This window comes from Rhincodon typus, chromosome 1 (genome assembly GCF_021869965.1).
Source record: "Rhincodon typus isolate 14 chromosome 1, sRhiTyp1.1, whole genome shotgun sequence".
In the NCBI taxonomy this organism is placed as follows: domain Eukaryota; kingdom Metazoa; phylum Chordata; class Chondrichthyes; order Orectolobiformes; family Rhincodontidae; genus Rhincodon; species Rhincodon typus.
The window spans coordinates 8,354,830-8,367,857 of NC_063332.1; the positions used below are offsets into that span (position 1 = coordinate 8,354,830).

The window sequence follows — 13,028 nt, forward strand, 5'->3', positions numbered from 1 at the left end:
GATGAGCAGTCTGCTCTAATGTCAATGAAATAAACAGCTTTTGACACCTTGTTTTTTTTTATTAAAGTTGGAAGCAGCCTGAATGGGTGGGGTCAAGCTACCACAGAGCCAGGATTTTTAGTTTTAGCTTTGAGTAGTAATTGCTGCTGGTGTCTTGAAGCTGGATGTGGAAGCTGTTTTTCTTCTCTCTGTTACAGCTAAAAGCTGGGGTCTCTCTTTCTGCTGCTAGGATTGCATGTGAGACAATCTATTTTACTGAATTTGCCTTTGCCAAGGGTGTGTTTATGGAATGTTACTATTTTGGAACAGTTGCTGTTTAGTCTTTAAATAATCTATTATTCTGTTAAGTTTTCTAGTAGAGTTGTGTTATTCCAATTTTTCTTTATTTCGTTATATTTTAACTGTAGTGTATGAATAAATGTTTTGCTTCAAGACTGGTAGTTTGACCAATCAAATTGCATCTGGCCTTTAAAATATGAAAAAGTTAGATCTAGGCTATCTCACTGACATGTTTCGAGGGGGTTTGGTCTGGTCTTTAACATTCCTCAAAATGGGTCTTTCACTCAGCCACTCTCTCAGCCCTGGCGTCACAGTGATTTTCAAACATCGAAACAGAGTTAAAAAGGAAAAACGTCAGGAAGAAAATCCATAATAAAAGCAAAATACTTTGGCTGGTGGAGATATGAAATAAAAACAAAGTGCTAGAGAAACTCAGGAAGTCTGGCAGCATCTGTGGACAGACAAACAGTTAACGATTCAAATCCAATGACTTCTTTGGCACGCTGACTCCAGGCTTACTCTCAGGATGACTTCAGAGCATTTTACATGACCATCTTAATGTCTATCTGAAATTTAAACACAGTCCCAAAACAATTTCATAATTGTAAACATGTTGCTCATTGGGAAACTTTCTGTGTGGAAATTGGCTGTCATGTTCTCTTTGAATAGTCATTACGAGTCAAAAACAAAAGAATCCCTTGCTGGCTACAAAGTGCTCTGGGATGCCCAGGGATTATGATAGGCACTCTATAAATGAAAATTCTCCCTATTTCCCTAAATGAACCACACCCTATGTCCCTACATTCTAAATATGATGAATTATGAACTGTACCTGAATTTCAGAAGCCCAACTTTTCCATTGGTGGTTTCGTCTTCTGGAAAAAGCAGCAAACCACGTGCTCCATCCAGACAGCTGTAATGTTTGAGTGCCTCAGCCAAGCGTGTCCGGTTGTCCAACCACCCCAGCTCCAGGTATCCACGGGCCCAGCTCACAAAGCCGGAATGTCCCTCTAGCAAGGGCTAAACACAAACAGCTAAATTAACTCACACAGAATATGAAACAAAGGCTTCCGTATACCGACTACAAAATGCATCTAATGGGCTAATACTGAGGTGCCAAGTGAAGAATCACAGACTGAACCACAGAGCTTCCTTTTTTTCCCAAATGCTGACTCACCTAATAGTGCAAGATTGCAAGATGCTATTCTGCTCATTATTCATTGCTCTTGAAGCCACTGGGATATAGTACTATTAGCAATTAGCCACTGTGTTTTTGGGTATGTTAAGGTATATTTTCAGTACTTTAGAAAGACTGTTGTTTTTCTTAATCTATAAAGGAATGTTTTAGGGATTGATGTGATTGTACATCTACTATGTACTTAGAAATCTTTGAACATGTGTTAAAAGTAGATAGTTTTGTTTATTTTATTTCAACATTTCTTTGGTTACTAAACTTCTGTTGCGTTGTTTCAGTGAAAGACCATTACGTTAAAAACAACTTGATCTATAAAGTCAGGTTTCAGTCGAGGATCTGACTTGTCTGTTAATAACATCAGCTGTGATCATAACAATATGGAACACCTAATCAATGGGGTTGGAGTTTTGTGATGTGAATGTTGGAACAATACTAGAAGAGACTAGAAAATAATGCCCAGATTCTACCTAACCAACCTGTAACCACTGGTGTTTATCACACATGTCTCTGGATAACCTCTCAAACCACTGGGAAAGGAGATACAGCCTCAAACATGTTATGATACAAAACAAGTGCACCCTGTTTGGTTGTGAGATGGGAAAAGTATTAAACTTGCAGATACCAGTGAACCACATTTTTGTCTAAAAAGTGCAAGGAAGACTTAGGAGATACAATGATAGATCACACAAAACCATAACCGACTAGCCTCTTAATGGGATACCTTATGAATCAAAATTGGGGAAGGTGATGATGTATACGTTATATCACTCATGAACCCCAGGGCAATATTCTGAAGAAATCAGTTCAAATCATATTAGATGGTGGAATTTGAATTATAAATTCTAGAATAGAGAGCTGGCATAATAGCAAGCATGTAACCAGTCTTGATTGTCCAGAAGATCCACGTAGTTCACTAAGTTCCTTTAGGGAAAGGGATCAGCCATTCTTCCCCGGTCTAGCCTACGTAAGATTCCAGAAAAACATTAATGTGTGGAGACTCACTAAGTCATACAACACAGAAGAGGCTTTTTGGCCCATTGAGCCCACTGGCCTATTCACAATAATCCCACTTTGAACGTGCTGCACTACTCACTAGAATTATTGGTAATTTTCTACCTCGTGTGTGCGAGACGGCGGGCGAGAGGGAGAGGGAGGGCCAGCAGCCGAGAGAGAGATAGAAAGAGAGAGAGAGACAGAGACAGTGACAGGGGCCGAGAGGAGAAGGAGAGGGAGAGGGGGAGAGAGAGAGAGAGAGAGCACCTGAGAGAGAGAACACCCAAGAGAGAGCATCAGAGTCATACAGCATGGAAACAGACCTTTCGGTCCAACTCAGTCTCAACTAGACATCTCAATCTGACCTAGCCTCATTTACCAGCATTTTGCCCATATCCCTCTAAACCTTCGTATTTGTATACCCATCCAGGTGCCTTTTGCAATCTTGAAATTGTAACCACCTCAACCACTTCCTCTGGCAGCTTGTTTGATAACGCATCACCCTCTGTATGGAAGTTACCCTTCTGGTCCCTTTTAAATTTTTCCCCTCTCACCTTAAACCTATGCCCTCTAGTTTTGGACTCCCCCACCCTGGGAAAAAGCCCTTGGCTATTCACCCTATCTATGCCCCTCATGATTTAAAAACTTCTATAAGGTCATTCCTCAGCTTCCAATGATCCGCAGAAAAACACCCCTGCCTACTCAGCCTCTTCCTATAGTTCAAATCCACAAATCCTGATGAAGGCACAGTGCTCCAAAAGCTTGTGATTTCAAATAAACCTACTGGACTATTACCTCTGGCTTCTGACCCTGTCTACCCCAGTCCAACACCGGCACCTCCTCATCATGGCTACCAGGATCCTTAGGAGCATTGATATACAGAGGGATCTTGGGGAGGGCAAGTCCATAGCTCCTTTAATATGGCAACACAAGTAGACAAGGTGGTAAAGAAGGCTTGCTTGCCTTCACTGATTGGGGCACCGAATATTAAAGTTGGCAAGTCATGTTTCAGCTTATACTGTATTTGGAGTACTGTATGCAGTTCTGGTCACCACACTATAGGAAGGATGTGGAAACTTGAGAGGGTGCAAAAGAGCTTTATCAGGTTGTTGCCTGGATTGAAATGCATCCGTTACAAGAAGAGGTTGCACAAACTTGCATTGTTTTCGCAACAGCATCAGAAGCTGAAAGGTGACCTTGGATAGGATGGGTAGACAGTGACTTTTTCCAAGGGTGGAAATGTCAATACTAGGAGAGGAACGTACAAAATTCTAAGCAGTCTTGACACACTGAGAGGATGTTTCCTCTTTGGTAAGTTTAGAATTAGGGCCCCATCGTGTCAGGATGGGTTATTGCCTGGACTAGGATGAGGAGATATTTCTTCACTTAAGAGTGCTGTAAATATCTGGAACTGCCTACTGTTCCAGTTAGTCTGCGGCTGCGTTTACACAGTTCAAAGACTAACAGATTTTTGGATAATGAAAGAATCAAGGAACATGGGGATCATATGGAAAGATGTACATGAAGTAGCAATAATTCTAGTGAACAGTGCAGCACGTTCAAAGAGGCTGAAAGGCTTACTCTTGCTCTTAATTCTTGGCTTCAGGAATACATTGTTCCAGCATCAGACGCAAAGCAACATTCTGACCAAACACATCACAAACTGGGCAAAATTTGTCTTCAGCCAACTTGTCCTAAGCTTACAAGGGAAATTAGTCAACGAAGCCGAGGAACTCAACTGAGTGACTTCAAATTCCAGGACAGACAAAATGTACGCTAAGAAAGTTACACATTAAAAATGAAGGCTGAGGTGAGGGTAAAGGTGGGTGTGGGTCACTTTCACCAAAAGGGCATTAGAAAATGTGGAACAGGTGAATTGGATAAGACCAGTGAAACAAACAGAGAAATCACTTCTGAAGGGAGGGGCTATGGGATGAGATGAACAAGTGTTTGAATGTTTTCTTTCACTTGTCCTTTCCTGCTCCTGAAGATTCTTTTTTAGGATTTGGAGACAAGGAAAGCAAATCAACAAACTGTGAGAACTAGCTTTGTGTTTGGCGCAAACATCCAGCAGTTAGCAAAGTGTTATGCAAATACAAGTAAATACACATACAAGCTTGCTTAATAATACTTGAGCTTACCGTGTGACAGGGTGTAAGGAAATTCAATATGTTGTGGTCAAACTGGGTGATGTGGTTGGAGATGTAGATTTTGATATTTTTATCTCGATGCCTTGAACCACGTTGTAAAACAATTACACCCAGAATTGTGCACATTGCCCGCACGATAACCCTGCATGATCCAGAAAAAGGCAGAAGTTATAAACATTACTTAGAATTTAAATAACAAACAATTTTTATACAGTTTCTTTCTATCAGGGATACCCTGTCACAAAACTGGACATTAGCGAGACAAACCCTTTATTCATTAACAGGACGAGGGCGTTGCTGGTTAGGCAGCTTTTAGTGCCCATCCCAAATTGCCCAGAGGGCAGTTCAGAGGCAACCACATTGCTGTGGGCCTGGAGTCACATGTAGGCCAGACCAGGTAAGGATGGTAGTCTCCTTCCCGAAAGGGCATTAGTGAACAGATGGGTTTTTCTGACAATCGACAATGGATTCACAGCCATCATTAGATTCTTAATTCCAGATATTTTATTGAAATTAAAATTCCACCTTCTGCCGTGACGGGATTCGAACCCAGGTCCCCAGAATGTCATCTGGGTCTCTGGATTAACAATCCAGCAATAATACTGCTAGGCCATTGCCTCCCCCTCTGTTAGCTCAGCTGTTAGCTATTTACAAGGTAAACATTGTTTCCTGGCCTTGTCCTTATCTCTACTGAATACAAGACTGAAACTGAAAATGCAAATTAAAAAAATGACATTTATATACAGCATCTTTCATAACCTCAGTGTTTCAGAACTGCTTTACAATCATGAAGTACTTTATAAAGAAGTTAGTGCAGCAATGCAAGAAACATTGGCTGGCAATTTGTACACAGCAAGCTTCCACAAAAGAATAATAATTTTTTTTGCTGTTTGTTGAGGCCAGGACACCAAAAAGCAATACTATGCTCCTTGAAATAGAGCCAGGGCTCCCTTAGCTAAGAATGTAGACAATTTCAACAGCTCATTTGAAAGACTACCCTTCTGACAGTGCTACATTCTGTTGATTTCACACTAGGATTAGTGGTTCACAAGGCCATGAACTGATGCACCGTATCAGATTATTTTAAGAGACATTCTGCCCTTTTTAGTCACCTTCCAGCACTTTGGTAAATTGAAAATAAACTCGTCATTTATCAGAGCACAGAATTTTGTTTTGATGAAGAGAAGAGGCTCACAATTACAAAGTGGGAGATTGTAATGGAGATGATCGAGCAGCAGTGGTTAGATAATACATCGTTTCATAACTTGCATCTGGCAGGAGAAAGGAAGAGGGAAGAAAGGAGCTTGAGAGGTTTGCTAAAGAGTAAAACGAAAACAAAAGTTGCTGGAAAGGCTCAGCAGGTCTGACAGCATCTGTGAAGAGAAATTAGAGTTAACGTTTCGGGTCCGTTGACCCTTCCTCAGAGCTTTCAAAACCAAACACATGAGTTTCAAATGTTGAAAATCTTACACAATGTCAGATTAGATTTTAACAAAATAGCATCAGGAATCAACATCAGGGTACAGTTGTGGCTCTGACGCTTTGTTCAGAGTCTCTAAACTAAATCAGAAACAAGTAATATACATATAGAAATAGGACCACAATCACTTACCAAGTTCAGTGAACCTAGTCAAAGGTGAGCATGAGCCAAGCGCTACCGGTTGGTGTTCAATCAACCTACTCAGACATTTTATTACATACCTCTGGAACAGGTGGGACTTGAACCCGGACCCTCTGCTTCACAGTTAGTGACATGATCACTGCACCATAGGACCCTACGCACTATGTGTATGATTGTAGTCAGTACTAGAATTGGTTTGTAAAATTGTAAAGACAAGGTACCCACTGTCATAAATACTGTCAGTTTCAGCCTGGCTTATAGTCACCTGGAAACAATAAGAAAAATTTCAGCTCCGAGCAGTAGGCCCAGCTCCCTTGTCAAATGAAAAGAAGGTGGGAATACCAACATGCTGTTCAGTCGTGGACACTATCTTTAACAAAAATCCCCTTGCACATGATATACTTCATGTGGAGACTTAGCTAACAGACAGCTATCACTATTCTGCAAAAATTTGCAGTCATTCCTGTTCTGTAAAATTTGGAGCACTGATTTGAATTAATCAGCTTCACCTTAACTTTTTTTTCACCCAAAGGCTGCTTGTAGTACACTGACTTTATTCAAAGTGACTGTAAAGAACAATGACATGCAGAATAAAACACATCAGCCTCACCTGTTCACCACCCAGAACATGACCGGATATCATGTTCTGTTTGACGTGACATCCCCTATTGAGCTTGCTTTGTTTTCACCAACCTGGATTGGCTGTTACAATCACCCAAACTGACCATGCTAACAACTCAGAATTACAAAAGTTTCACACTCTGCACAATGTTTCTGGAATTTCCACGATGCCACCTTTTTTCACCTGGGGTATATCCCATTTTTACAGATAACAAATAAGTGATCCATCAGCCACAACTCAGAGGACAGAGTCAAAAGGTAACAACGTTGCAGTATCGAGGGAGGATTGCCTTTCGAATGATATGCTATATCAAGGTAGACATACAAGATTTCAGTGCACTATTTTGCAAAGGAAAGAGCTTGGCAGGTGCTCTACCTAATACCTAACCTTCAAACAAGGATTTAAAACACTTTTACATAGACAAAAACAGAAGTCGTTGGAAAAGCTCAGCAGGTCTGTCCTCAGAACCGGTTCTGAGGGTCACCGGGCTCGAAACGTTAACTCTGATCTTTTCTTCACAGATGCTGCCAGACCTGCCGAGCTCTTCCAGCAACTTCTGTTTTTGTTCCTGATTTACAGCATTCGCAGTTCTTTCAATTTCTAAAAAAACTTTTACTTAGTCACTGCTTGATGTGTGTCAATTGATTGTCATATTCCCTACGTGGACTGGGAAACATTTTGGATGGCTCGTAGTCCAGAGAGATACTACTAATAATAGAAGTTATTTCTTTTTATTCATCTCATTGTGTCGGTGGGTTTTTGTTAAGTGTAAGTTGACTGTTGCATATGCTGAAGTGACTCTTTAATAGCTAATTTGTTGTTGGAAAGAACATTGGGACATCTGAAGAGAGTGAAAGTTGCTATGTATAAATAGGATTAGACTACCGCTTCTCTAACATGCTTTAAAAATACATACCAGCACAGATCTGGTAGATCCAAAGCTGTCATCAATCTCCACGTGAACTATGCCTGGAAGCGTTCATGCCTCTACGGTATAAACTTATAAACCAAGGACAGAAAAAGCTGAAAAAACAAGGCAGACCCATCCGCACCTGAAGACAAAAGATAGGTCAATGTTTCAGGAGGTCACCCGTTGTCTGAACCCAAAACATTAAGCTGCCATTTCCTTCATGAGACAAGGACAGCCCTGAGTACGGGTCTAAGGGAGATAAAAGGTGGCACTGGCACAATGCACCATGCACCATTTCCTCCCTCACCCACCCTGACAACTTAAGACAGTTTTCTCTAGCATTTCTACTATGAGGTGTAGAGAAAAAAAGATGGGAAAAAAATGTAGAGAATGTTATAGAATCCCTAGTGTGGAAGCAGGCCATTTGGCCTATTGAGTCCACATCTCCCCTCTGAAGAGCATCCCACCCAGATTCACCCCCTACCCTACCCCTGTATCTCCCATGGCTAATCCACTCAGCCCACATTCGTGGAAACTATGGGCAATTTAGCATGGCCAATCCACCTAACCTGCATACCTTTGGACGTGGGAGGAAACCCATGCAGATGGCTGCCCAAGGCTGGAATTGAACCCGGGTCCCTGGCGCCGTCACATCAATAGAGAGATTAATGGTTGTGAGAAACTGTTCTAACAATCAAAATACTGACGTTTTTCTGACCACTTCAGCTGTCACATATTTCCAGTGATTCCTGTTATCACTATCTTGCGTCTAACTTGTGTGATTTGAGTTTGAGAGAACAGCACAGTTGCGACTTAAGGCAGATGTCCATGTTTTAGAGGATGAAGACATACTCCTGCAGCACCTTTCATGACTTTCTGAATTTGAAATGAGGTCACTTTTATAATTTATAAAACGAGATGTACTTTGCTTATAATAAGTTTCACAAACAGTAAATAATAATACTGCAAGCAAATGACTTTTAATGATAGTCAGAAGTCACATTGGACTCGAAATATTAAATCTGTCTATCCAAGGATGACCTGTTGAGTTTCTCCAGCACGTTCTGTGCTTATTTCAGAGCTCCAAGTTTCACAGCATTTTGCTGTGATTTTTAGTGATGTTCTTTGAGGAATAAATATTGTCCAGAACACCAGAGAAAAATCCATTCTCCTTCTTTTAAATAGTGCCTTGGGATCTTTCACATTTAGCCAAAGGCAGACAGGGTTTAGCATCTCTTATAGAAAGATGGCACCTCAGACAGTGCAGCCCTACTTCATTACAGCACTGCAAGGTGCAGCGAGAGTTAAAGCATCATAACATTTTGTATTATTTTAATAAACATTCTCCCCTTTTACAACTTCACATACCGAAGCCTGTCCTTCGCCTACAAGGCGCAAGTCAGGGCTGTGATGGAATACTTCCCAATTGCCTGAGTGCAGTTCCTACAATAGCCCAGAAGCTTGACACCACCCATGATAAAGCAGCCCATTTGATTGGTACTGCATCTTCCATCAGTCACTTCGTCTATCATCAACACTGAGTAGTAGCAGTCTGTACCATCTAAAAGATACATAGCAGAAAGTCCCTAGGGCTCCTTAGAGAGCAGCTTTCAAGGTAACTCGCCACCATCTGCTCCAGGACACTTAGAGGGATGGACAATAAATGCCGCCCCAGCCAAGAAAATTTACGTCCCATAAATTAATTTCAAAAGTCCTCTTTTTTCATCCTATTTGTAAATTGAAAATTAACTAGATTTTTACTGAAATGGAGATTTTATTCCAAAATGAATTACAAAGACTCTGAGTGCAGGATATTGGCAAAGTTAAATAAGTTTAAATCCTGAAACTCCCTCCCCCACAGTATTGTGGGCGTACCGACACGAAACAGACCTTGGTGGGTTAAGAAGGCAGCTCATCACCGCCATCTGAAGGACACAAACACAAACACGGGTTCTTTATCCTCGAATTATGGACGCTCATCCTGAGTGGTGCGTAAGGTGGTGATGAGCTGCTCTTTTGCTCCAATGTGAGTTGCAACAATGATATTCCGCCAATACCCATACACATACTATTACAATGTAAAGAATAATAGCTGCAGTGTGAGATCATCAAGCCTGCTCTTCTCTTCAATATGGTCATGCTGAGTTCCTCCATCAACTCCAGATTCCTGCACAGTTCCTATATCCCTAGACTCCTTTTATTTTAGTCTTGAATATACTCAATTATATGACGACCACATCTCTATGAGGTAGAGAAGTGCAAGAATTTACAATCCGGTGAATGAGAAAACGCACTCATCTTCATCTTAAATGGGTACCCCCCTTTGTCTAGATGGTCCAGCCAGGGGAAACAGCGTCTTAAACAAATACTGTCAGATCTAAGAATTCTGTACTTCTCAACTCGGCACTTGTGTCTTTTTGAACCCCAGTAATCTACATATTTTCTACATATTGGCACAGATCACAGTAAAACAGGTAGACAACATGTGTGCAACGTAGTGACTTTACCTGTTGCCTTCTATCTCAAGGGAACTGTAGCCTTCTTCTAGAGATACTTGAAACTCAGGTATATTTCAGGGAAAGTCAGTTAAACACAATTTTGAAAAATGTACAGAAGGGTACACCAGTAGGATTAGATATTGTAAGGTAGGAGGGCTCATAAGGAGTGCAGGCTAGTCAGGCTGTTAATCTGGTTCTACCATATACATTCTAGGTAATGTCTCCATTTTACCATCATCAGCCAATTCTACCTTCCAAATTAAACCTCTTTTCTTTTCACTCTATCGTTCCCACCCAATCCTGGTGGATCATCACTTAATACCCATCTGTTAAAAAGTAAAGAAAAATTAAAACAAAACCCTAAGGACTCCATCTGTGTTTTTAATTTTAATTGAGAATGACTGGAGGACACGGAGGAGGGGAAAAGAACCTACCTTCGCAAAAGGCCATCTGGAAGAGCACTGCTGACTAAAAAAACATGAAGGCCAATAAATATCCTGAGAAGCATTAAACAGATCCCGAAAGGAGCATAGAGCACAAGAAGGGCAAGAATGAAGCCATCTGTAGGTAACCTGCAAATGCAAAAGAAAGATACTCAGGAACTTCGCATAATGTCTTAAGGGATGGAAAGAGGGTGGCAGATGGGGAAGTCACAGGTAAATTGCTCTTAGAAGTTAAACGCTTAGAAAAGTTCCATCTCTAGTACCTAATGCAAGATCCCTACTTTGGGTTTTCCTGCAAATTAACGGAGCCAACTTAAATTCTGTGCCTGGCCATGCATTTATTTCCATTCTTACATTTATCCTATAGTCATTTCAGTGTGACTGTATTCAGGGTAAAGCGAGATTAAGGTGCAAAAATGGGAAACTGTGATTTAAACTTTAACTGACCAAGTATTTCATTGTCCAGAGGCACAGAGTGATGTCAAGTGGTCAGGAAGTAAAGTCAAAGAGTTCAGCAGAAATTCTGTTGAGTGTGAAAATACACAGCTTGCAATGGCAGTAGGGAGACTAAACATGTCAAAGTAAGACAACATAAATTGGTACCAAGGCAAGCATTTGGCCAGACACTATCCCAGAGAATTTAAGAACTAACAGGTGCTCGTATATAGAAAATGAACAGTCCTGGATGCTTGGCGGGTTAAATCTATCCAGTTTAAGAGTCAGTGTGGACCCTGTAGTCAATTTGAAGGTCACAGTGAACAGCTGAAGAGTTCGCATGGACATTTCAAAGACCAGTGCGCTCAGAGTAGTTGTTTTGAGGGTCAGTGTGATCATTTTATTGGTCAGTGTGATTAGTGAGAGGTTCAATGTATTCAGTTTGAGGGTCAGAGTGATCAGTTTAAAGGTCGGTGTGGCCAGTTTAATGGTCACTGCGGCCAGTTTTAAAGTCGGTGTGGTCCTGAGTCTCTCACCTTCTGAACTCCAGCAGTTGCTGCACCCTCGGCCTCTCCATTGCTCCGGGTCTTGAGCTGAGGCCCCGATCCCAGCTTCTCCTGCTCCCTGTCCCTGGAAACTCTTCCGGTGCCCGTCTCTCCTCTCAGAGGCCGCAACGTCCACCCTCCACCACCATCCCTCCTCTTTCTCTCTCGCTCTGACTCTGTACCTCTAACCCTCAGCACGTCGCCGCCATGTTGGCAAAACTGACCGTGGCGTAACGGCATTGGGTCAGCAACGCGCAGGCGCGGTCTCGCGCACCGTCTGCCGGGGGATGTAGTCCACTGTCTCCAGGATCTCCTGGTTGCGTCGGTCCAAACGGAACTACAACTCCCAGCATGCAGCGCGGCACGATTGCCCTCAGAATCCCCCTTGCCCATGAGGGGCCTGTATTCAATGGGCATGCGCTCTACAACTATTCTTTCTCACATGCCAAAATTTTAGTTTCGAAGGATTTTGCTTCTTAAAGAGTCAGGACAAATTGACTGATTGATTGATTTATTGCCACATGTACCGAAATACAGTGAAAAGCTTTGTTTATGAGCAGTACGGGCAGATCATAGTAAGCAAAAGATGTACAGATCAGAAAGACTTAGATGCAGTGGGTTCTGGAGGGAGGAGGGTGTCTATCCGCCTCCCACTCTCTCCCTATTTATTTCAGAACCCCCTTCCCCTCCCCCTTTTCTGATGAAGGGTCTAGGCCCGAAACATCAGCCTTTCTGCTCCCATGATGCTGCTTGGCCTGCTGTGTTCATCCAGCCCTGCACCTTGTTGTCTAAGACTTAGATGCATACAGGTTACATTTCTCAGGGCATGCGCTAGGCGTGATCAAAGTTAGCAAGATCAGCAGTTATTTTTGAGGCTAGAGAGTCGATTCATCAGTCTGATAATGGCCAGGAAGAAGCGGTTCCTGAACCTGCTGGTGCGTGTGTTCAGGCTTCTGTATCTTCTAAAAACCAAAAGAACTGCGGATGCTGTAAATCAGGAACAAAAACAAAGTTGCTGGAAAAGCTCAGCAGGTCTGGTAGCATCTGTGAAGGAGAAAACAGAGTTAACGTAGAGTGAACCATCCCCACCCTCCACCACCCTCCTCCGCTTGGCCGAGCTTGTCCTCACCCTCAACCACTTCTCTTTCAAGTCCTCTCATTTTCTTCAGGTAAGAGGGGTTGCCATGGGTACCGGCATGGGCCCTAGTTATGTCTGTCTCTTCATGGGGTACGTGGAACATTCCTTGTTCCAGTCCTATTCCGGCCCCCACCCACAACTCTTTCTCCGATATATCGATGATACCATCGGTGCTGCTTCCCTCTCTCATCTGGAATTG

The 13,028-nt window shown here is 42.2% G+C and overlaps 1 protein-coding gene across 9 annotated transcripts in view; it reads right to left on the bottom strand.

Annotated features, from left to right (window-relative positions):
- Nucleotides 1–11,926, bottom strand: part of aup1 (AUP1 lipid droplet regulating VLDL assembly factor) — a 39,115-nt gene extending 27,189 nt beyond the window's left edge. For 5 of the 9 annotated variants that reach the window (XM_048596305.1, XM_048596294.1, XM_048596314.1 and 2 more), the window contains exons 1-4: nucleotides 11,683–11,926; nucleotides 10,703–10,840; nucleotides 4,609–4,759; nucleotides 1,112–1,299 (exon numbers count right to left, since the gene is read on the bottom strand). In XM_048596305.1, the coding sequence (XP_048452262.1) occupies nucleotides 1,112–1,299; nucleotides 4,609–4,759; nucleotides 10,703–10,840; nucleotides 11,683–11,723 (518 nt within the window). In that variant the 5' untranslated portion in view covers nucleotides 11,724–11,926. Of the gene's footprint in view, nucleotides 1–1,111; nucleotides 1,300–4,608; nucleotides 4,760–7,776; nucleotides 7,913–10,702; nucleotides 10,841–11,682 lie in introns of those variants that run through there. The other 4 variants (XM_048596318.1, XM_048596288.1, XM_048596283.1 and 1 more) reach the window with 2 other exon arrangements.
- Nucleotides 11,927–13,028: the final 1,102 nt, after the last annotated feature.